Below are 26329 nucleotides of genomic sequence, written 5' to 3'. Positions count from 1 at the left end.
ACCCAGATCCCTGTATTAGGAGCACGAAATCTTAGCCACTGGACTACCAGGGAAGTCCCCTCAGTTTTAATAAGTTGTTTTTCCCTTAAAAATCCAAACTGTCATCCCAATTTCTCCCTCACATGTGTCAAGCATAGAATGCTAGAATTGTTTCCTAGTCCTTACTTTAACAACTGCCCCTCTCTGCCTCCCACTGATGAATTTCTATTGCTTTGTCCTTTCCCCATGTAACTAGTAGAACTTTGATCCCCTTACTCCATATTCATGATCAAATAGCTCAGCAAGGCCTGGTTTATACTGCATAGGCCCTGGCAGCCTGCTTTCCTTCTGCCTTCCCCTCTGCTCCCCCCTCATATCTTAGGCCTGATGCTAAGATCCAATTTATCAAGCACTTAGGGCATGGGCATCAAAGGAGACACAAATGGTCTGGTAAGAATAAATGGTATCCAGTGAGCGTGGAAATCAAAATAAGGAATTAGAAGTTAAACAAAGATGCCAACATCACTTCAAATAATTACTTAGGTAGAACATGGCATCTGAACAAGGTCAGAAACTTCAGCTGGGAAAGGAAGAGCTGAAAGTTAAGCAACGAACATAACCCAGAGAAACACAAGGCTTCAGCAGCTGAGACGAGCAGCCTTTCCATTTGTCTAGGGTTGCTTATCTTGCCCAGAGTAGACAAGGAGACTAATGATGTCGCGGAAGCTGGAAGCTGCCCCATTGTCTGAGGCTTTATGAAGTCATCAGTCACAAGTGTAAAAAGAAGAGTGTTGCCAGAAGTTTGGTTGAGATTTCTGAATATCCTTAGCTGAGAGCAGACTATGGGAGAAAGCAGTGGAAAAGAAGCATCATGATAAGCAAGTAAGGAGCTTCAGACCAGGTACATCAGCAGCCCCGCTCTGTGTTCTAAGGGATGCTTCTTACCTGCCAACACCAAGCACAGAGCTGGCTGGATAGCTAACCAGCAGCCACAGCCTTTGTGGCCATGATCACTGCCCCATTCATGCCACAAGATCAGAGCACAGTGACAGGACCACAGGGCTGCCAGAGGCATACCAGTAGGGGCCTGTGAAGAATGTGGATTACTCCCAAGTGATTGACTTTACAAAGAAGACAAGTTCCAAGTTACCAGGCTAACTGGCATCTTTCTGTTATCAATAGATTGGCTGAACTGGATTTGAATCCCTGTAGGTAATTATGGTCAAATTCAATAAAAATAAAATAAAGAACCTCCTTGAGGCTCAAAAGGACAAACACCAACTGGAGGGGAAGTCCAAAAAAACTAAGAACCCTAGACTCCAGCACTGAGTCACCTTTTTGTTGTCCTTTGCCACCACTGTGACTCTGTCACCTAATGAAGGGGGTGATCCTCTCCCACGTTAGCACTTTGACCCAGGCACAAATACAGGATCCCTTCCTTTATTCTCCAGAGAACACGTGAGAATGGACCACCAATAACAGACTGGTTTTGATGATTTAGTTAACTTTAACTCATCTCCAACTTAGGACACTTAAGCATCCTTCCTACTTGTCCTTAGGGTGGTGCCTATGGTTTATCCTAAAAAGCCTCTTCAGGGTAATATCACCTGGACATAATTCTGTTGTAGCAGACACTTCTAAATATCCATCAGAATGAAAGTTCTCTTCTAGTCATATAACCCGACCATATTTCCTAGCTTCCCATGCAGCTAAGGTTGGCCACGTGGTTGTTTTGACCAACAAAATGAGGAAGGAAGTAATGCGCACCACTTCCAGGATGAACTGATAATAAGCTTCCCATGCATGAGCCTCCATACATTTCCCTCCTTCTTCTGGCTGTCTGGAATAGGGACAAGCCCTAGCACAAACCTGGAAGTCATCTGTGTATTGAAAGTGGCAGAACCACTGTTTTTGGTGTCTGAATATCTGCATGGAGGAGGCCTCTTCTCATACCTGTTTGCCCATGTCTTGCTGCTGCTAAGTCACTTCAGTCGTGTCCGACTCTGTGTGACCCCATAGACAGAAGCCCACCAGGCTGCCCCATCCCTGGGATTCTCCAGGCAAGAACACTGGAGTGGGTTGCCATTTCCTTCTCCAATGTGTGAAAGTGAAAAGTGAAAGTGAAGTCGCTCAGTCGTGACCGACCCTTAGCGACCCCACGGACTGCAGCCTACCAGGCTCCTCCATCCATGGGATTTTCTAGGCAAGAGTACTGGAGTGGCTTGCCATTGCCTTCTCCGTGCCCATGTCTTAGGTGAAGAAAAAATAGGGCTCAAATAATTATTTTATTTTGAGGTTTATTGATTACAGCAATTAGCCAACCCTACTAATACAACATAATAAACACAAGAGAATCACCTCTCAGTTTAGGTTATCAGTTTCACCAGGACATAGGAGAGGCCAAGAAGGGCTGAGGAACAGTAGAAAACATAGAATTCTCAAGGGTTAAGCTTGGCATCTTAGTTATTTCAGAACCTTAGGGGAGGAGAAGGTGAGAAAGGGAAGGAAACCACCTGTCCTTAAGGCTGTCTCGGTGTCAGGTCTAGCAGCTGCCTAGGCCCATGGTATAAAAATGAATCGGCATTTATCTCAGTACCACTAAGATTTGTCTAGTTTGAGGACAAGTGGGGGTTTGGAAGGAGAAACTGGAGGGCGAGAAAGTCAGGGAAGGCGAGGGATATGGCTGGTTATAATGTAATATGATGGAATATTAATGTTAATGGCGATTCATCAATCAAAAAGTTTTTGACCTTTTTGAAAGGATAAAATATATGGGAAAGATCACAGAGAGTGAAATGTGTATGTGTTGGCTCATTTAAATAGGCCAGAAAGGCAAAGATAATTCTTATAAGGCTTTAAAAAAAAAATTGTTAGAAAAGACAACCAGCATCTCTAACGTTCAAGGAAGAAGCAGTTTACATAAAAAAACTTCCCAAAGGGGAAGGGGGTGGGGGTGGGGGGATAACTTGGGAGTATGGGATCAACAGATGCACAGTACCATATATAAAAAAAGGTTTTTTTTTTTAATTTTTATTTAATAAATGGTATAAAGCACAATGCCAAAAACATTAACAGTTAAAATTTCACCAAATGAAAAAATCCTATAGAATACACAGTTGTAAAAAGCTGCATTAAGTTATTTTACAACTGCCTCAAGCTGCAAAAAGAAAAAAAAACCCAATGCCATACCTAAGTTATCCTTCTCTCAAAGTAAAACAACAAGGATTTTTTAAAAAAGCAATCAGTTTAAAAACATTGACTGAGATCTGTAAGAGCTCATGAGTCAGGCACCCGCCACCCATTACACCACAGGGCTACACGGTGTGCCATGCACCTTCCTCTGCCTGGTTGCCCACATACTGTGCTTTGAACCATGGCAGATAAGGAGGTGCTAATAAAAATGTTAAAGGACCCATTTTAACCCTCAAGAGTCATAATTAGGAAGGCACGCTCCCTGAAAAAGTAGCAGTGATAAGTCTCTCTTTTTGCCTCGTGGGGTGGATGGAGTAGTTTTTCCGTCTCTCATCACCTATCAGTTGACACACAAACTCCAATAACTGCAGAGTGCAGACAGTGAGATAAACGAGGGAAGGGCGCCTGGACAGAGGGTGGCCCAAGGAGTACCACTCAGTAATACTCATAGTACACATGCCAAAACTTGCTAACCTAGCAGAGTGCTTGACACGGTACCAGGTGTGTGTGTTAGTCACTCAGTCACATTCAACTGTTTGTGACCTCATGCACTGTAGCTCGCAAAACTCCCCTGTTCATGGAATTCTCCAGGCAAGAATACTGGAGTGGGCAGCCATTACCTTCTCCAGGGGATCTTCCCAACCCAGGGATCAAACCCAGTCTCCTGCACTGCAGACAAATTCTTTACCATCTGAGCCACCAGGGAAGCCCATACCTACTGGTACAACCTTCCCCACCACGGAAGCTCATACATACTGTTGAATATATGAAAGCACATTTCCTATGAGATACTATCAATGCATTTATATTTTGACCAGTGTAACAAATAAACATTTTATCTGTGTTTCTCAAATATTTTTAACTGATATTTGTCCTCTTTGGACTATTTGTTTCAATCCCTTTGCCAGTTTTTCTGGAGTTGCCTTTTTTCTTATTAATTTATAAGAGTTCTTTGTGAAACTAAGCCTTTATTATTTTTGAAGCAAATAGTTTCTCCTAGACCATCACTTACTTGTAATGTAGTTCACTATGTCATCTAGCATAAGTTTTTCCTGTAGTCAAATCTGTACTTTTTTTCTTATGGATTCTAAGTTGTACACATAGCATAGGAAGGCATTTCTACCACAAAATTTTAAAAGCATTGTTCATTACATTCTGTGTTGAATTAATACAATTTGTCAAATTATCTGTCCTTTTGACGCTGATTTGAAAAAAATACTTGTAACAACAGCTAAAGTACCCTGATGCTAGGAAGGATTGAGGGCAGAAGGAGAAGGGGACAAGAGAGGATGAGATGGTTAGATGGCATCATCGACTCACAGGACATGAGTTTGAGCAAACTTCAGGAAATAATGAAGGACGGGGAAGCCTGGGATGCTGCAGTCCATGGGGTCACAAAGAGTCGGACACGACTGAGAGAATGGTAGACTCTCTTCCATTCACTATTAATTGCAATGCCAATAACACTTTGTTATTATTACCCTACCTATGTTGTATATGATTCATGTCACCAGCTTCTCCTTTGTCCCTTCAATTTTCAAGTTTGTCTATTTTTTAAATATTTTTCTCTTTAAAATTGATTTATCATATTTCGTAAAAGGTCCTGTTTAATTTATATATGAAGAATAGTAGAATTATCTTTATAGTAAAGATACAGCAAAGATCCTCTTTACTGATTTTTTTCCTCTTACAGTAAATAGATATTCTATATTTATTTTCATCTTATTTTAGGTATTTTCTTTTATATAGAAAAGTCTATTAGACTTACATTCACCTGTTTTACAATGTAGATAGATATTGTAAATGAAATTTTTCTTTTAATTATATTTTATAATGAACTTTTGATGGTGTGTGTGATGGTGTGAAGACGGAAGTATTTGCATATTGATTTTAGATTCAGTCCCTGGTGGCTCAGAGGATAAAGCATCTGCCTGCAATTCAGGAAACCCGGTTTCAATCCCTGGGTTGGGAAGATCCCCTGGAGAAGGAAATGGCAGCCCACTCCAGTATTCTTGCCTGGAGAATCCCATGGACAGAGGAGCCTGGCGGGCTACAGTCCACGGGGTCGCAAAGAGTCAGACACAACTGAGTGACTTCATTTCACTTCAACAATTTTTTAGTTAAGTCCCCTTGAGGATTTTTTAGTTAAGTCCCTTGAGAAGTTTTAGATAAACAATCAGTCACTTATCTCTTCCTTTCCAATATTTAAGTTCTTTCTTTGTTAGAAATAAATTTTCTCTAATTTCCTATCTAAAAATCAGTATCAGTTGTAAATAGCAAATACTCTTGTCATCCTATTCCTGACTTTACTGAAAAAGTTGCCTTCTTTTTCTGTTTTCAAACCAGCTGGGCCTAGTGTCTTTTTTAAGATGAGATCAAACTACATTTTCTCCTCCATTTAGAGTTTTTACTCTATTCAGGTTTCAAGTCCAATGGCATACCTTTTCCTAGGAAATAAACTGGAAATCTGAGTTAAACAAGTTAACAGAAGTAAGGATATAGTATTTCTTTTCTAGAATTGTGGTTATACTTCCTTATTCCTTTCTCAGACAAGTCAAAAGTTTATCCATTTAATCAGAATTTTACAAAAAACTTAGGCTTTGGTTTATCAATGATAAATTTTTCTATTCAGCTTCATCACTTTTCTTCCTTTATTTGTTCCTTCTTTCTATTTTTTTTTTTGCATTTATTTTATGTGCTTAGTTATTTTACTTCCATTTTTCGAAAAGCTTTTAAACCTCTACATTTTCGAAATAATTTTGTAGTCACATTCCATAGATTTTTTAATGCGGAATACTTTAAACTTTATATTCTCTTATCCTAAAGTAATTTGTAATTTCAGTTTTGGTTTAAAATTTTTTTATCCTAATAGTCTCCTCCATCCTCCCAGGAAACCTGAATCTTTATTTTTTAACTGAATAATAATTAACACACAATATTAGTTTCAGGTATAGTGACTTGATGTTTTTATACATTATGAAATGGTCACCACAATAAATCCAATATGGTGACAGATGGTAACCTAACATTTAAAAAGGTAATTAGAAAAAAATTCTAAGTGGATAGACTTTAAAATTTCTTATTGCTTAATTTCTAATTTTATTATATTTTTTCCCTTAGGAATGGTGACTTTATAGATTTTGGGAGTATTTTGGGGATTTACTGAGAGTCTTTGAGTCATTTTGTTGTTTAGTCATTTCAGCTGTGTTCAACTCTTTGTGACTCCATGGACTGTAGCCAGCCAGGTTACCCTGTCCATGGGATTTTTCCAGGCAAGAATACTGGAGTGGGTTGATATTTCCTACTCCAGGGCTTTGAGTCATGGCCAATGGTAATTAAGTCATTTTTGTAAAGAAAAGGTATTTTCATAAACTAGGCACAATACTTTGTAACTATGTCTATATAATCATGCCAAGTCATTGTTATTCATATATCGTCTATGCCTTATGAAATTTTTTGGCTCACATGATGACCTATTAATTTCTATGGAGAATTATTTAAATAAAATGAAAATATGACAAGTCCATAATCTACATACAGACTTCATCAGTTTCTGTCTCATATATTTCACATCTCTATTGGTATTTATAGTTCATGTTATCTTTTGGATTACTTTTTTATCTGCATAAAATATCCTTTATCCTGTTGAATGCTTTCATCTTGAATTCAGTTGTGTCTCAATATTGCTACATTTGCCTTTTTTATCAGCATTTATGGATATATGTTCTATGCCTTTATTTTTTGTTGTAGTAGATATCTCTAATAGTAACATACAGCTAGATTTTTGCTTTTTTTTTTTCAATCTGAAAGGTTTTTTAATAAGGAAATTTAGCCTATATAACCTTTTGCCGAAGAATTGATGCTTTTGAACTGTGGTGTTGGAAAAGACCCTTGAGAGTCCCTTGGACTGCAAGGAGATCCAACCTTGCATCCTAAAGATCAGTCCTGGGTGTTCATTGGAAGGTCTGATGCTAAAGCTGAAACTCCAATACTTTGACCACCTGATGTGAAGAGCTGACTCATTGGAAAAGACCCTGATGCTGGGAACGATTGAGGGCAGGAGGAGAAGGGGACAACAGAGGATGAGACGGTTGGATGGCATCACCGACTCAATGGATATGAGTTTGGGTAAACTCCGGGAGTTGGTGATGGACAGGGAGGCCTGGTGTGCTGCAGTCCATGGGGTCGCAAAGAGTTGGACACGACTGAGCAACTGAACTGAACTGAACCTTTTACTGTGATTGCCGTCTTGTTTACAAAACTTCCACACCCTTTTCTGCCTTTTGTTGTAATTATCAATTTTTCATTTGATTTTTTTCTTATGTTTTTGTTATATATCCTACTTAACCATATAATACAATTAAATATGTAATAAAAACATAATTATTTTTTCCATCAATATCTGGAATTCATTAGCATTCACGCATACAAAAAATAATACTTGTTTTACTTCCTATGCTTCTCTCTTCCATCCATATGCCTCTTCTAGCACTGAAGCCCTTCATGATTTTAATTTGATCACGTTGACTCTTAATAATGAAAATATTAATCATATATTAATCATATATTTGACTATAAATGTCAATGTTTTCTTTATTCACAATTGTTCTGATATCTCTTCTTCTCTCTTGGATTCCTTATTTGTTTGACCAGAGTTCATTTTGTGGTGACATTTTTAAGTAAATATCTTTGAATTCACACAGAAGTGATAAATTGGCTAGCTATGCAGGTAGCTTGTGGTGCATATCCCTCCAGGCATAGTATGTTTACCAGGAGCTCTTTCAGGCCCTGGGGCCTTCTCAGTGAATCTCTTGTCTAGAAGTTCTTACTCTCTACCCTTGCAGGTAAAGGCCAGAGTTAGCTGGTCTCTCTTACTTCTTCCTCTGCTGTCCTTGTTTGCCGTTCCTTTTTACTCCACCTTCTCCCTCCAAGTATTATGTCTGATTTCTTACATGGCTTATATTAATTAATCTTCTTTTGATTCAGCAAATATTAGCTCCACCCCATGCTATATATGAGGAAACTGAGGCTCAAAGAGGTTAAACAGGAATTTCTTGTTACCTCAGATATGCAGATGACACTACCCTTATGGCAGAAAGTGAAGAGGAACTCAAAAGCCTCTTGATGAAAGTGAAAGAGGAGAGTGAAAAGGTTGGCTTGAAGCTCAACATTCAGAAAACAAATATCATGGCATCTGGTCCCATCACTTCATGGGAAATAGATGGAAAAACACTGGAAACACTGTCAGACTTTATTTTTGGGGGTTCCAAAATCACTGCGGATGCTGATTGCAGCCAGGAAATTAAAAGACGCTTACTCCTTGGAAGGACAGTTATGACCAACCTTGATAGTATATTAAAAAGCAGAGACATTACTTTGCCAATAAAGGTCCGTCTAGTCAAGGCTATGGTTTTTCCAGTGGTCATGTATGGATGTGAGAGTTGGACTGTGAAGAAAGCTGATCGTCGAATAATTAATGCTTTTGAACTGTGGTGTTGGAGAAGACTCTTGAGAGTCCCTTGTACTACAAGGAGATCCAACCAGTCCATTCTAAAGGAGATCAATCCTGGGTGTTCATTGGAAGGACTGATGCTAAAGCTGAAGCTGCAATACTTCGGCCACCTCATGCGACGGGTTGACTCACTGGAAAAGACTCTGATGCTGGGAAAGGTTGGGGGCAGGAGGAGAAGGGGACGACAGAGAATGAGATGGCTGGATGGCATCATCGACTCTGTGGACATGAGTTTGAGTGAACTCCGGGAGTTGGTGATGGACAGGGAGGCCTGGCGTGCTGTGATTCATGGGGTCGCGGAGAGTCAGACACGACTGAGCGACTGAACTGAACTGAACTGAACAGTAGTTAAGACTTGGTGCTTCCACTGCAAGGGGATGGGATTCAGTCTCTCTTTGGGGAACTAAGATCCCACATTCCTTGAAGCCAAAAAATAAATAAATAAAGCAGAGAGATTAAAAATGTTAGGAGAGAAGTTAAATTTTGAGACCAGGCAGGCAGTCTGGTCCTGGATATACCCTCCCAAGGGGGCAGCACTGATGGTATGATGTTCCAGTGATGAGATAGTTTAAATGAAACTATTTTGTAAGTAAGTGGCCAGTCAACTTTTATTTTTTACCAATTATCAATCATATCCTAAGAAAGGCAGAAGCTGTTCCTGACATCCAGGAGCTGGCCTGACACTAATAGCTAAACCTTGGTCTTCTCCTATTGAAAGTAATTTCATACAACATCAGTCTCAGAGGAGGTCACTTTATGGCTTATGAAAAAATAAGACCACTCCATGACATGGCTGAACAAAGAAAAATGTATGAACCTTGTCTAAACTACAAAAATGACTATTAAACTAAACCCCCAATATTTTGGCAAATGATAGAGATTGCTGCTTATTAATCAATTACAATATTAGTCTCGCTCTGATCTTCCCTCCTTTTAAATAACATATCTGATACCTACTTTGCTATACCCCTGAAATTAACACAGCATTGTTAATCAACTGTACTCCAATATAAAATAAAAAGTTTTTTAAAAGATACTTGATACCTAATCACTGTTACCTCTGCTTGATGATAACAGCCAACCCAGAACAAAGCCCTGTCTTCTCAAATCCTCTCCCACATCACCCAACACAGGCCCAAATCTCATCAGTCTTTTTGGTATCTATAAGTTCACTTCATTAGCATAAGACAGAAAGTTATGAATAGGATGACTTTTGGTTCACCTTACTTGGATTATAAAATGTGAGGTTGGATGTAAGGCTACCATATGGATAAGGGATCAGTTTGGCCCTTAAGTGTCTTTTGGAAGCTCCCATGAAGGGCATTAGAAGTTTTGTGAGCATATTAGAAGACAAACTTGGAACCTAAGTATGCATATTCAGCAGACCTGCCTGGATCCCTGACTCTCAGAAACTAAAACAGATGAAGATGTGCCTCCTAGGAACTAATCACACTATCATTCAAATGGACGTAAAAGAGATGCATGGCTCCAATGGTGGAAATGAAGAAAACTTCCCAACATTACCATCGGCAGATGGAGTGCATGGTGATGCTTGGCAGTGGAAAAAGAAGGTCCTATTTGGGAATGAGCTTGGTTCCAAACACTTCTCCAACTAAGGTTTTAAGAACTGAGCCCTGGACTCCCTAGTGGTCCACTGGTTAAGAATTCACCTGCCAATGCGGGGGACATGGTTCAATCCCTAGCCTGGGAAGACGCCACATGCTGTGGAGCAACTAAGCCTGTGTGCCACAACTACTGAGCCTGTGCTCTAGAGCCCCAGGGCACTGCAGCTACTGAAGCCTGCAGACTCAAGGGCCTGTGCCCTACAACAAGAGAAGCCACCACAATGAGAAACCTGCGCACTGCAACTGGAGCCCCTGCTTGTGCAGCTACAGAAAGTCAGCACACAGCAGTGAAGACCCAGTGCAGCCAAAAGTAAATAAACAAACAAATTAATTTTAAAAAAAGGATCCGAGCCCCTTTTCCCCTAGAAATATTAAATATTGAGTCCACCCAGGAGAGTTCACAAAAAGCCCATGTACCCTACAGTAAGCTTAACTGTGGAATTAATCCCATGTGAGACCTGGAGGAGGATGTCATTCACGTGTGAGGAAAATCAGAGAAAGCAGACATAATTCCTTGGTCTTTCTTTTGCCTCCCACGGGCAAAATTTAGATCTTCCTTGGAAGAATCAGAAGTCAATTTTGCCCAAGTCTTTATCTCTGAACTGACCGATAGTCTTCTCCACAGCACCCCCACCCAATGCCATGGAGCTGCAGTACTTATCACCCACCCCTCGCCAGATGTTCCTGACCACACCTCTAAAATACTCATTTTCCCTAACCCCCCAAATTTCAGGACCAAGATTGGACTGCATCATTTACTGCGTCTGTGACTTTGGGGGCAGACTCAAATTTCACAGTGGAGAGTCAGTTCTAGGATTCGTAAGCATGAAAGTGAAGGGTAGAATTTAAATTTCACAATCCCTCCACCTGTTAAAATAAAGATGATATATCTCTAATAGGATTGATCTAAAAATTAAATGAAAAATGTATATAATATGCCTAATATGACTGAAATACCCTAAGTTCTCAATAGTATAGCAGCTTATTACTTTGAAATAGCATTTTAAAAGAGCCATGCACTTTCTATATTTTTAAAACTATACAAATGTATAATCTATTACATCAAATGATTATTAGATAGGAATTAAAATTATAAATGCTTAAAACACACACAATTCTCATTTCTCCAGCAAATTCTTAGGAGAGCACTGTTTTACCTAACACCTGCACCCAAAATGCATGATTGCCCCATTCACACCTTACCCTAGCCCCCATAACTCATTATGTGGTCTCCAAATTCAAACCTGTCTTGACATCCATCCAAAAGCCACATGGTTAGAAAGATGACTGTGACTCAAAATAAGTGACCATTTAAATTAAAAATGCTGAAATTTGAAAAATCTAAATCACAACATTCTTTCTTTGATTATAACAATAAATACATACAGGTTTATTAACTGTTACTTCTGATTATTATTATTATTTTTTTTACTATCATAAAGAAAAATTCTGAAAAATCACATTTCACCCTTTATAAGCAGTAAAGAATGACAGAGTAAAATAATGATGAAAACTATGCCAAGATTAGAAGCCTATTTCTACTCTTCACTTTCATGCTCAAGAATCCTAGAACTAACTATCCACTGTGAAATTTGAGTCTGTCCCCAGCCAGAATAGCAGACTTAATGCACCATTAATCTGGTCTGTTCTCAGCCGCCAATTGAAATAGTCACAGTCATTTGATTGTTAAGGAAAAGACAGTACTGCAGAAGTACATTCCAGAGGTCCTTTCATAAAAGCCATCCCGTGTGCTCCATCTGCATGTGCAATCTGCTTGTGTATTTTCAGCCAGCTTGCACGGGCAGATTAATGTGTACAATTAGAAAGCAACCTCACAGGCATTCAATAAACTGCCTTCATTATTACACTCAGGAGAGTCCCTTTAGATGTCAATAAAAGCCTAGTTTTCTGCCTGTTAGCTAAATAATTGACAACACTAAAAATAATCAGAAGCAAATGAACAAGCCCGGAACAAGGTGGTAAGAAAGAGCACATTAAGATTCCCATGGTGGTGCCCCAGGATACTATCAGGAGCTTTTTCTCCAGCAACTTGGAGTTACAGTCTGCTCAAGTCCATGGTTGCCCTTCTCTACAGAAAACAAAACAAAGAACACCACTCCCAGTCTGATATTTGAATCACACATATCATGGCACTGAAAATATTTCTTATTTGTGTTTCTATTTTGTGATCCTTCACTTGAACACCTTCAGAAGAATCTAACTTTGGGGTGAGAGGATGGGATAGGGAACAGCCTGGTTGGTCTAGTGAAAACTTTGTGCTGTTAAAATCTGACAGCTCAGGGGAGACTTCCCTGGTGGTCCAGTGGCTAAGACTCATGCTCCCAACGCAGGGGGCCCAGGTTTGATTCTGGTCAGGGAACGAAGATCCCACATGCTGCAACTAAAGATCCTGCGTGCCACCACGGAGGTCAAAAATCCCCTGTGCTGCAACGAAGACCTGGTACAGCTAAATAAATATTAAAAAAAAAAAATTCTAACAGCTCTCCTATTCAGTTTCTCCACCATAAACTGATTCTAAGAAAATATAATAAAGGCTTATTATACAGAGGATCCATCTTTTCCAAGAAGTTTCTTTCATATTTCTAGCTATATAATGGTCACTCATTTCATTAGCTACTAGTCTTTTAATTTCGAAAGCACTTCAAAACAAAATATACTTAAAACACACACACACATATACTTCTTCTTGTGTTTCTCAATAGGCTTTAAAAATCAATTTGAGATACTTCTCATTTTCAGCCAACTTCTCTTTTTCCTGGTTAACTGGGACTTTTATGATAAGCAGAAGAAAGCAAGAGTGAAATGTGCATGAAATTGAATTCAGCTCCACTGATAGTGTGTGAGGTGGCTGAGGGTAGAATTCTTTTTTCTTTACAGAAAAAGGATGATCTCTAATATTTAGTAAAACACAAACTCAAGAAGCTGGAGGACTAGGAAAAGTAAAAAAAGGTTTGATGACACAATCTCCCACATCCTCTAAAACTCTAAGAATCTCTTATCCTTCACTATCATGTTAAAACTTCACAGAGAATGGGCTTGTTTTCCTAGTCCTGTACCTAAGACTCCTCACAGTGAGGTCTTCCCTTTTCCAGTGTAAAAGGAGGATGCCACAGGATAAATACATTTTATTATGTATTACAATACATTCAGTTCAGTTCAGTTCAGTCGCTCAGTCGTGTCCGACTCTTTGCGACCCCATGAATGACAGCACGCCAGGCCTCCCTGTCCATCACCAGCTCCCGGAGTTCACTCAAACTCATGTCCATCGAGTTGGTGATGCCATCCAGCCATCTCATTCTCTGTCGTCCCTGTCTCCTCCCGCCCCCAATCCCTCCCAGCATCAGTCTTTTCCAGTGAGTCAACTCTTCGCATGAGGTGGCCAAAGTATTGGAGCTTCAGTTTCAGCATCAGTCCTTCCAATGAACACCCAGGATCGATCTCCTCTAGAATGGACTGGTTGGATCTCCTTGCAGTCCAAGGGACTCTCAAGAGTCTTCTCCAGCACCACAGTTCAAAAGATTACAATACTAAAATACTTTCTTATTGTCTCCAGGCAACACACCCCCATGGAATCCCTGTGTCTCCTTCAACTTCTCTGATTGGCCAAGAAATCAACTCTCATCCATTAGCTACCAAAGAAGGCAGAGGCAATAATACATTAACCCAGATCTATTGCCTGCCTCCCTCAATCTCTACAGACAACTTCTCCTGGTGTTTAGCTTCACACCAGCTTTCTTACCCCATGCCTGCCTAAAAACAAAAGTGGGGAAAGACAACACCATTCATTAGCACTTCCACCCAACCCCATTATATCTCCCACTTTTTACCTGGCCTGGGTAACAGAGGCAAAGTGCCCCAGTTGGGAAGGGGCAGAGTGAAATATTGAGAAACATACTTTGCATTCCAGCCTGAGTTTTAAAGCAAGGAGTTGTTGCTTACAACAGAGGCAGGAAAATTTCAGTGGAATGAGAAAACCAGAGAGGGCTGTACTTAGAAGAGGAATACACTTTAGGGTGTCACATATGCTCACACCAACATGCGAATAAGCTTAAATTCTGAAAATGAGGTATAACGATGGGAACAGATAAGAGGAAGCAGTCAGAACAATCCATCTGAAAGTGGGAGGCCAATGTCTAGCTCTGGTGCAACCAAAAATATCTATACAGTCTCTACAAAATGAGTTTTCCGATCCCATTCAACAAGAACCTCTTTCTGTATGAAGTTATTTATCAAGTCCCCATAAAATGAAATCACTTGTATACCATTTATATATTTTATTTAATCCTTACAATTGGCTGATGGGATATTACCAACCCTATTAGGAAAAAAATAAAAAAACTACTGAGGTTCCAAGAAGTTTAGTAGTTTGTCCAAGGTCACAGCTGGAGAATGGAGCTAGGACTTTGAACCCAGATCTGCTTGGTTTTAATTCTACAATATTTGGTATTAATCTCGGGACAGAAATACGGTTCTTCAATTTTGTCTATTCTTTTAGGCAGTGTTACTTAGAGCCGGGACACAAACTTATGATAAAGCACATTGTGGTTGCCCTATACACGTTAGCTGGTATGATTCCCAAATCACAATGGAAAAAGTACCTTGATGTATGACCATCAATTGGAGCTTTGCTGATAACTGTGAAATTATTTCTCAAATCTCGTTTGTAAAAATATAAGTCCTCAGTCTGTTAGCTAAATCCCTAGTTAGATTCTGCTTGGGTACTTCTTTTCAAACAGCATCTTGCTTATATTGGTGTTTCGGAAGCCTTCATAATCAAAACTAACCTGGATTACCAAAAAGTCAAGCCCTCCAAGTTATTTAGAATATGGAGTTTCTCAAATTTAGCAGTATTCTTTCTAATGTGTTGACTACTAACCATGACTTTGGTGAGAATAGATGTCTCCAAACTTAGAACCTCACTTTTAGAGTTCAGTTACATAATTAATAGCCAAGAGTTCATTACCAGATATTTTAAATGGTTATCATCACCTGGAATTTAAAAGCACAATGAACAATATCTCTGTAAAAGGTACAAAGTTCTGAAAACAAACTTACTATTGCTGATGCTCTCTAAAAGTTTCTCTCCTGAGGTTTTCTTGAAGTCTTTGTTTTTCCTCTAATTTGCTGCTCTGAAATTGCAAGGAACAAAATATTATCTTTTCAGGAAGCTTTAGGTGAAAATGTTGGCTTAAAACTCAACATTCAGAAAACTAAGATCATGGCATCTGGTCCCATTACTTCATGGCAAATAGATGGGGAAACAATAGAAATGGTGAAAGACTTTATGTTTTGGGCTCCAAAATCACTGCAGATGGTGACTACAGCCATGAAATTAAAAGACACTTGCTCCCTGGAAGAAAAGTTATGACCAACCTAGACAGCATATTAAAAAGCAAAGACATTACTATGCCAACAAAGGTCCAGCTAGTCAAAGCTATGGTTTTTCCAGTAGTCATGTATGGATGTGAGAGTTGGACTATAAAGAAAGCTGAGATCCAAAGAATTGATACTTTTGAACTGTTGTATTGGAGAAGACTCTTGAGAGTCCCTTGGACTTCAAGGAGATCCAATCAGTCCATCCTAAAGGAAATCAGTCCTGAATATTCATTGGAAGGACTGATGTTGAAGCTAAAGCTCCAATACTGGGACCACCTGATGTGAAGAACTGACTCATTGGAAAAGACCCTGATGATGGGAAAGATTGAAGGCAGGAGGAGAAGGGGACGACAGAGGATGAGATGTTTGGATGGCATCACCGACTCAATGGACATGAGTTTGAGTAAACTCTGGGAGTTGGTGATGGACAAGGAGGCCTGGTGCTACAGTCCATGGATTTGCAAAGAGTCGGAAGTGACTGAACTGAACTGAACTAAGCAGAATCATGATGTTAAAATTACCCAAGGTCCAAAATCTTTAGGTTCAAGTGGCCTCCATAATCCGTTATGGTGCCTAGCAGGCCTGCAAAGATGATACCCCTCTCACAACTCTTGGGCCCTACACTGAAAGCCAGAAGCCCCGAGTTCTTTCCATGGGTCCCCCTCTCCCAGCTTGATAGGTATAACCACAAAAATCAGTATTTCATATTTTTAATCTTAGTTCGGATGATAGCAATATTTCTATCTTAAGCAATGTTTTCAAAATGTTCTAGGGAAAACATAAAATTCCCATACCAATCATGTTAATTGAAAATGATGATAAATGGTTTAATAGTTGATATAAACATATATATGTATATGATTAAATAGTTTATACTACACACACACACACACACATATATATCACTCTATATCCTGATAAAGCATTCAGGAAACAATTTTCAATAAGCCAATTCAGTTCCCTTCCGACTTAGAATCAGACACTTAAAGCTGTTGAGAGACAGAACAGCAAATGTCCGAAATAAGCCATTGCTTAAATACTCTTCTCCTTTTTTTTTAAATTAGTTGTTTGGAGATTCTAAAGAATTTCATATTTGATATTACTGTCACCATGGCTCTGACATATTTTAATGCAACTTAATAACCCAGAAACACTTGTTGTTTTGGTTTTTTTTTACTATGATACAACTGTCATTTTTTAAATTTGCTTATGAAAAACAAGTAAACTTCCTAGACAGCAAATGTAATGGGGAGTTGAGACAAGTTCCACAACACAGGAGAGATTTGAAGTTTTAATGTCAAGCATCTTTTATTTGCTTTAAAAAAAAAATGGACTTGTCCACTGGGAAGACCTGTGAAAAGGGAATATGGAAATCATCACTTCCAAACTTTAACATAAGTTTAGTTCCACTTTCCAATTACTTATCCCATCTTGAAAGGTAAAATGGATGATTTCAGTTTCAGGAAAAAAAAAAGTAAGGAAAATTTACTACAATCTGAAAGCATCAGTTATAATACAAGGCAACAGGGTTATTAATGAAACAGTTCTAGGAAGCAAACTGAATAAACATGATCTCAATCTGGAAAAAAAATCCTGACTCATGAGACAAAAAGTGGTCAATTTTGATGAGCTCCCCACATCTCGGGGGGGAAGAAAGAGGGGCCAAGAGTTAAAAGGCAGCAAGCAGGCAGCAGGTAGGTACTGATCAAAGCAGAATTAGGAATGCTACCGAGAGAACAGTGAGAAAGCCATACGGGCATCTAGAGGCCAAGGCCTTCAGCAAGGTCAGGAATTGGAATATGGACTCTCATCTCTTCACTAATAGATTGTCACTGTACTCAGCTCACAGAAATAGTTACCCAGGAGCTACATTCCATCCAACAAAGGTCTGTTTATCCCTGAAGAGTTGATGGAGAAGTATTTTTCAAAACTCTAGAGTATTTGAGTATTCAGTACCTACCACTGTGGTAGCCGTTTTAGTTGTTTTGTGTTGTTCAGTCACCAAGTTGTGTCCCACTCTTTGTGACCCCGTGGGCTGTAACCCGCCAGGCTCCTCTGTCCGTGGGATTTCCCAGGCAAGAATACTGGAGTGGGTGGCCATTTCCTTCTCCAGGGGATCTTCCCAACACAGGGATCAAACCCATATCTCCTGCTTAGCAGGCAGATTTTTTACCGCTAAGCCACCTGGGAAGCCCTGGTATTTTAGTACACTAATCCAAATACTTAGATTTAGTCAGATTATTTCTTTCTTTCCATTTAGCAGTGAGTTAAGGAGTCACCCAACCATACTTACACATGCACATACAAAAGCAGAATGTAAAATATCTAAGAAGATGAGGTCCTGAAGAAAAAATCATGGAGTCGGTTCTAGGTTCACCATCACCGCGTGACCCCAAGCAAATTGTTTACTATCACTGAGTCCCAGGCATTCAGTGAACATGCATCAGATGCCTCCTATATGCTCCAGACTGTGTTCTGTTAGATGCTGGGGTACAGACGTAAACAGAGCGGTGCCTGCCCTGGGAAACTCGAGACGCTAGCTGGGACCATAGACAAGCAAGCCATGATGGCAAAGCGTGAAACATATTAGGGAGTAGAGGTTTGCACGCAGAAGGCAATGGCAACCCACTCCAGCGTTCTTGCCTGGAGAATCCCAGGGACAGAGGAGCCTGTTGGGCTGCCGTCTATGGGGTCGCACAGAGTCGGACACGACTGACGCGACTTAGCAGCAGCAGCAGAGGTTTGCAAATCTCTAGTACGAATATAAAGAAAAAGTCACAGAAGTGGCCTGCTTTCAACAGTTCCCATAAACATTCATTCGGTGCCTTCTATGTGGCAGGCCCCATGCTGGGTTAGGGGTAGAGTCAGGGTTAGCCAAAATTTGAATAACATTTGGAACGTGGTTTCTAACCTTGGGTTCATGAATTAGGTGTCTGTTAGGAGTATGCTCTGGAGAAGGCAATGGCACCCCACTCCAGTATTCTTGCCTGGAAAATCCCATGGATGGAGGAGCCTGGTGGGCTACAGTCCATGGGGTCGCTGGGGGTTGGACACGACTGAGCGACTTCACTTCCACTTTTCACTTTCATGCATTGGAGATGGAAATGGCAACCCACTCCAGTGTTCTTGCCTGGAGAATCCCAGGGATGGGGGAGCCTGGTGGGCTGCTGTCTATGGGGTCGCACAGAGTTGTACACGACTGAAGTGACTTAGCAGCAGCAGCAGGAGTATCCTCAGTTTTATGGTGAATAAGTTCATAGGTTTCTTTCTTCAGATTTCCCTCGGGGCTGATGACCAATTAAAGGGTAAGAACCATGGGTCTAGTGAGAGATAGAAATTCTAGATGGAGACCAACATTAAGCAAGAACTTCGCAGGAGGAAAAGGGGCTAATGGGAGCAGGATACTGCATTCCACTGTATGAGTCTCTCACTGCCCAGGGGCCTAGCAGAGAGGTCCGAAGGGCTAAAATAGAGGCAGCATTCAGCTCCCCAAGCTTTGCATCCCAGCATAGGGGGCTTCAGCATGGCAGAGGTATCTTTCTCTATTTCTCACAAAGGTACCATCTGTCACCTTTGTGACAGTCTGAGCACCCACAGAACTGCCTGCCTGGATGAGGCATCTGTTTCTAATTTGCACAAAGGCAATGACGGGCTAGTTATGGCCCTGAATAGGAAAAGGGCATATTTATAACATGCATTTAAAGGCAGAAGGGAATATATCAGTTCAGGAAACCCCAAGAAGTTTATGTATAAATTCAAAGGGGTTTGTACGAGATGGGTGGAAGATAAGATTGAGAAAGCAGGAAGGGGCAATTATAAAGAAATTTATATGCCAAGTAAAGGAGTTTGGACTTCATTAAAGGCAATAATGAGCCACTGTGTTATTTTAAGCAGGACAGTAAGCAGTTAATCCTGAAAGCAACATGAAGGATAAACTGCAGAAAGGATCACAAATATAAAAACCAATGGTGTGGTTCTCACAAGCCACATCATGAAATTATGAGTCCCCAATTAAGACAACACAGACATAAAAGAAAGGACAAACTCTGGAAAAATGTAAGGGACAGAAATAAGAGGAGAGTAAAAAGGAAATATGGGAGGCGGGCTATGTTAGTGTGTGTGTCTGTGTAAATGCACGCTCAGTCATGCCAGACTCTTTGCAACCTCATGGACTGTACTGCCAGATTCATCCGTCCATGGAAATTTTCAGGCAAGAATACTGGAGTGGATTGCCATTTTCTTCTCCAGGGGATCTTCCCAACCCAGGGATCAAACTCACATCTCTTGCACCTCCTGCATTGGCAGGCAGATTCTTTACCACTCTGCCACCTGGGAAATCCATATTAATATAGGATGAGTCAAAAAAGGGGGAAGATTACAGGTGACTATGATTTAAGAGCATCAGAATGAATATGAGGTCAGTTTTGAACCTGTTAGGAGTATGCTCATTTGTATTTGAGATATACTGTGGCACATCTAGAAAGGAATAGCAAGCATACAGTAAAATAGATGTTCTACAATTCAGGAATAAGGTCTGGAGATGTGGCTTTCACAGATTATCAGCACAAGCAAAATCCAGACGCGGAAACGTGGGGGCTTTCACCTTGGAATATGGCGGCACAAGGCAATGAGAAGATGAATGGAAGGGACCTGATAGAACATCAGTAATAGAAAAACAAGCAGGGAACAGGGTCCAGAGGAAATCCAAAAGGGGAGAATTTGAAGGACAGAGTGCTCAATAGATACAATATTACAAACAGCTTAAATAAATTAGGAGCTGAAGAGTCTCCACTGCATTTTTCAACTAAGTTCCATCGGTGATATTAGCTAGATCCAAACCAATGAATTATTAGAGACAGAAGTCAAATTTGGCCCACTAAGGAGCAAGTAAAGGTGAGGACTCAAAGAAAGTGAGTTCCTAAAAGCCAGCTGAGCTCAGCAAATCACCTGGGGAGCATCACTTAAAACAGATTTTGGAGGGGAGCAGTTCAGATGATTGATAGGAGTTGGTCTACAGACTGGCATGTGGGAATCCAGTGGAGCAGAGAAGACTTTCAAGAAGCTGAGCTGTGATGCTTGGGAGGAAGGGGTTGAAAGCAAGCCAGCATAGAGACAATTTGTTTTTAAGGTGAGAGATTTGAGTATGGTTATACCCCAAGAGAGAAAAACAAACAAGAAAGCTACAGAAGAAATGGAACCTCAACCGATGGAGCAATAATGCTGCTGAGGAGGATGGAGGAGGGATGAGATGGGAAGCACAGGTGGGAGAACCCATCACGGCAACAAGGAAAAGCAGGTTCTTATTTCTCCCGAGATGAGGTGGGTGGAGAAGCAGCAAGCAAAGAGTAAGGAAACAGAAAAATATAGAGACTTTCAGCCTCGTGGTCTTTATCTCCGAGATGGTGGGAAATGAGGTCATGTGTTGAAAATGAAAAATGAGGATAAGGGAGAAAGATGTTGATAATTAGAGATGAGCCTAGACTGCAAAGGAAAATGCTGTGCCCTGGGGATGATTAAAGACCCAGCTGAGAGGGAAGCCCAACAATTTCTGTGAGAAGAGGAGCCAAGTGTGTTTTTTCTCCGACAACCCAGTTCATGTGAGCTTAGTGAAAATGAAATAATTAAGCCAATCCAATTCGTGTGTAAAATAAAAATCCTGTCTGCCATCTACACGAGAGGTTGATATAGTAATAGAGGCAGGGACTTACCAGATGGTCCAGGCGTTAAGAATCTGCCTTGCAGTACAGGAGACTGTGGTTCAATCCCTGACTGGAGAACTAAGATCCTACCTGCCTCAGAGCGACTAAGCATAGGCACCACAACTACTGAGCCCCCACAGCACAACTAGAGTCTATGCACCGCAACGAAAGATCCCACGTGCCACAACTGAGACCCGGCTCAGCCAAATAAATAAACGTTTAAAAAATAATAATAGAGTCAAACGAGATAGGGTGCTTGTTTACAAATACAGTTAATTAGGTCAGGGCACCTTATTCAGTGCTTACTTAGCACTGTCCATGGTATTCAATACAAAGGGATTTGCATGTATTGTATCCTTTAATCCCACAAGTCCCATTATTCTATTATTATACCCATTTTACAGATAGTGGCTTCCCGGATGGCTCAGCGGGTAAAGAATCTGCCTGCAATGCAAGAGACACAGGAGACGCGAGTTGGATGCCTGGGTCAGGAAGATCCCCTGGAGGAGGAAATGGCAACCCACTCCAGTATTCTTGCCTGGAAAATCTCATGGACAGAGGAGCCTGGTGGGTTATAGTCCATGGGTCGCAAAGGGTCGGTCAGACACGACTGAGTGACTCACACACACTGACACACTTTATTACAGATAAGGAAAGTGAAGCATAAATAAGTGACCAGCTTACACTTTTAGTCCTATACCTGCATTTCAGAGATATCATTAACATCCCAACATTATGTGTTAATTAATGTGGTCAGTTAATGGGACCCTACTGCATTTCAACAATCAGAGGCTTAATGCCCACGCTGGGTCATGCACAAAGAAATGCATGATGTAGGAACCACATTTCTGGGAAAAACTTGAACATTTTGTTTTGTTCCTTGAACGTTTTCAGAAATGGAAACTTCCCAATTTTTAAAAGCAGTATTGGAATAATTACCCTGATGTTGCGTTTTAACCCTAAAATTGTTCTAAAGTCATTAGCCCTTGCTACTGTTTGTTTCCTAGAAAGAAGCAACAGGTGTGATTCCTTAAAAACATGTATGTGGATGCACCTCTGCACCTAATACGCAGACCTTGTTTTCTATGCCAACAGAAAATGAAGTGGGTATGAAGCAGTTCCTACCTCACTCTTAGCATTAAAACTAACTAATGATGCTTTTCGGTGTCTATAGAAAATACCATGACCTCTGGGGCTCCACATAACTTCATCAGCTTTATGACTTTATATTGGAAAGAGCAAAGAAAGGTTTCATTTGCCACTCAGATTTCTAGCTGGTTTCTTGCCTTCTCTGATGTCCTGATACTCTAAGAAGTTGGGAGAATCAAATGAAAATATTCATTAACTGTATAGCACTATATATTTCTTCAAACATGTGTTGATCAAAAGCAGAATAAGATAAATCCAAGAGGTAAAGAAGGTCTTTGACATGGACTTGGAGATTTTTGGTTTTTAAGTTTGTGGGCATTATGAATGTCTGAAAAAAAATCAAATTACTGCTTAATTCATCAATGTGATTATGTGGGGAAAGTGTGGTGGAGGTTTATTTCCATTGCACTGCATTTGGGTGAAAAGCTTGCTATGACAATTCCTGAAAACTTGTCTACCAAGCTGAGATCCAGTGACAAAGCAAGTACTTGCATGTGTTATGCTGTTTTATTTTTTTCAAGGACTTTATTTTACTGATGCACTATTTTAGAGATATTTTCTCTTCCATATAGATTTCCAAGAAGAGAAATTAATACACTATATAACCACATGAATTGTGTTAGCTTTCTGTTGGCGCTATACCAACTATAAACTTAGTGGCTTAAAACAATATAAATCTGTTAATAATCGTACATTTCTGAGGCAGAAGTCCAAAATGGGTCTCATGGGGCTCAAATAATATACTGAGGGTGAGGGAAATCAGCAGATTCCAGTACCAGCTGTCATATCCACAGGCTTTCAGGTAGCTAGCAATGAGTGCCCTCCAAAGACTACAGCTGAGTTTTTACTTCATTCTACCCCTACGATAAGAACTCTGCTTCCAGAAATCACATCTGCTTGTATGTTCTGCTATCCTAAGTGCCAGTCATCTGTGTGGTCAGTGTAGAGTGAGGGTACCGTGTTCCGGTTTTGTAGCTCCTACCTATAGGTTTAGTCTCTTTTATCCAGTGGCATTCTTCTATCATCAAGCCAACAATGGCAGGCTAAATTTTTCTCCTGCTGAATATCTTTATGCTCTCAATTTTCTGCGTCCCTCTTCCCAGTTTAAGGAACCTCATGATTACACTGGACCCGCCTGAATAATGCAGCCTATTCTCCCTATTTGAATGTAAGTTGATTAGTAACCTAATTCCACTTGCAAACTGAATTCCTCTTTGCCACGAAACATCACATCTTCCTAGGTTCTATGGATTAGAATGTGGAAGAGCAGGGGCGGGGGCATTATTCTGCCTGGAATCCACTTTAAAATCAGATATATAACATGCCAGATAATTCACTGAATCTCTGCCCCCAACCAGCCCTCTGAGGCTTGGTTTTGGAATGGGAGAGAGGGAGGGAGGTCTTATTTCCTTTAGGGTGAAGCAGTGGTGTGTTGATAAATTTAACACCTAGCTCTAGCAAGGAGGGGAGGGGTGGCTGATTTGTAGCATTTACTGATTCCAGTGGTGAAAATACCCCATCGTGGTCAGTTTCAATCTACCAACATGAAGTCAACTAACTCACAAAGATATAACAACCCACTGTCATGAGCCAGTACAAAGAGGTCCCAGTACACCACGGGAAGAGCACACATCATCAACATCCTCTATTATAGGGAATACAAGTGTACCTGAAGCCCTCTCCTAAGTTCCCCTGAGCCCACAGGATTGACTCCTCCCGGACGCCAGATGCTGAAGGACTGGCTGCCTTGCATACCTTTGTGCTTATTAAGAGTACAGGGAATGCAGTTTATTCTCCCCTCACTCACACACAGGTGGTGACCAATCAGAAAGAGACCCGGTGTTCCTGGATGACCCTCCTGCGTGCATGTGTGCTGACTCTTGTGTCAGTTGTGTCTGACTCTTTGTGATCCCATGGACTGTAGCCCACCAGGCTCCTCTGTCCATGGGATTTCCCAGGCAAGAATACTAGAGTGGGTTGCCATGCCCTCCTCCCAGGGATCTTCCCAACCCAGGGATCAAATCTGAGTCTCTTACGTCCCCTGCACTGGCAGACAGATTCTTTACCACTAGTACCACCTGGGAAGTCTGGTGACCCTCCCAGGAGAGGACAAAATAAAGGTCAAGTGGGTGTTGAGACCAATGGGCCAAGCTGGAAGGCCTCGGGTGGCAACAGACTGCTTGGATTCTCCTTGGCTTGTCGTTCCTGGACAGCAGCCATGTGTCTGGGGAGGAGGGTGGTGTTTTGTACGCCGGTGTCCATGTATGTGTCTGCTGTGCATTTCAGAGAATAAATGCTCCATAAGCACAGCCATTATCGGTTCTCTTGGCTGTTTTCACACTGGCAATGTGAAGCATGCCATTGCGAGATGGCTAATGTCCATTTTTCTTTTATCTGACACAAGCTACTAAATAGGCTCACATTTAGTATGAAAGCCACAGATTTATTTACAGTAGGGAAAAATAGGTCAGGGTGGCAGTCTGAGCCAATTAGCCAGAGAAATCAAGTCTGTGGAAGGCCCAGAGTGGGCAGCGCTGTCTCTTCCAAGGCAGTTTAGATGAAGGCTCCTCAAACCAGGATGTACACGAGAATCGCCTGGGGAGCATGTTAAAATGCCAGTTGTGTTTCAGAAGGTCTGGGGCTGGGTTTGAGATTCTGCGTTTCTTTTTTTTTTAATATTTATTTCTTTGGCTGATTCGGGTCTTAGTTGCAGCATCAGGATCTTCATTGCGGTGAACAGCCCTCTAGTTATGGCACCTGGGCTCAGCTGCTCTGTGGCACATGGGATCCTAGTTATCCTGTCTGCATGCTCAGTCAGTTCAGTTGGGTCCGACTCTTTGCAACCCCATGGACTGTAGCCCACCAAGGCTCCTCTGTCCATGGTCTTCTCCAGGCAACAATACTGGAGTGGGTTCCCATGCCTTCCTCCACAGGATCTTCTAGACCCAGGGATTGAACCCGAGTCTCCTGCACTGCAGGCAGATTCTTTACTGCTGAGCCACCAGGAAAGCCCCTTAATTATCCTACCAGGGATCAAATCTTTGTCCTCTTCATTGCAAAGCAGACTGTTAACCACTGGACCACCAGGGAAGTTCCTGCATTTCTAATAAGTGGTAATGCCAAGGCTGCTGGTTCAAAAACTGCGTTTTGAATGGCAAGGATCTATACATCAACTCTCTCTCCCCATCTCTTACTCTTAGACAGATTACACTAATAATCATTATAGTTATCATTTTAGAAAAGCCGATTCAGTTAAGATTTTTGTAGTTAATGATTGCTGTACATCTAGTGGTATGGTATAACTTAAGAAGGAGGGAATGCTGCTTTCACTCAGTGTTAAAGAAAACTGTTTCGGCCACTAACATTTCTAAATAGTATACAGTACATTATTTGAACCACGAAGAAATGAACTATAAATAACCCACAAGCCAGCCTATTATGGGTATTAAATGACAACTAGTAAATCGCTTTTAGGATAAGAGTTCACAACACAATTCTTCAGGATCTGCAAGCCTCTTAATTAGTTCCCGGTGATCATTTGATGATTTTCTGGGTTCGACCTGAAATGCAGAAAGACTATGCTATATAAAGGGAATACCTCCTTTACTATCTTGCGACTGAAGTGTAAACCTTCCTCTGAAGGAGGAAATGGGGTAGGGGGGCCTTGAATGCAAACGAGTGAAGACTAGAGAGGAAGTGAGAGAGAAACAGATAGGTTTTAAAAAGCATTATTATCAGAATCTTTTCAATGAAGGTGTAATAGCTAAGGACTTGGA

At 40.8% G+C, this 26329-nt stretch overlaps 1 protein-coding gene across 1 annotated transcript in view; it reads right to left on the bottom strand.

Annotated features, from left to right (window-relative positions):
* Positions 1 to 26329, bottom strand: part of EPSTI1 (epithelial stromal interaction 1) — a 98540-nt gene that overhangs the window by 43336 nt on the left and 28875 nt on the right. Inside the window, exon 6 of the mRNA XM_055426039.2 lies at positions 15385 to 15458. Coding sequence (XP_055282014.1) covers positions 15385 to 15458 — 74 coding nt within the window. The remainder of the gene's footprint in view (positions 1 to 15384; positions 15459 to 26329) is intronic.

The sequence above is a fragment of the Moschus berezovskii genome, chromosome 13 (assembly GCF_049115385.1).
Source record: "Moschus berezovskii isolate FMDL1 chromosome 13, NW_MosBer_1.0, whole genome shotgun sequence".
Lineage (NCBI taxonomy): Eukaryota > Metazoa > Chordata > Mammalia > Artiodactyla > Moschidae > Moschus > Moschus berezovskii.
The sequence above is the reverse complement of the archived record's forward strand: the minus strand, read 5'-3'. Positions and strand labels throughout refer to the sequence as shown.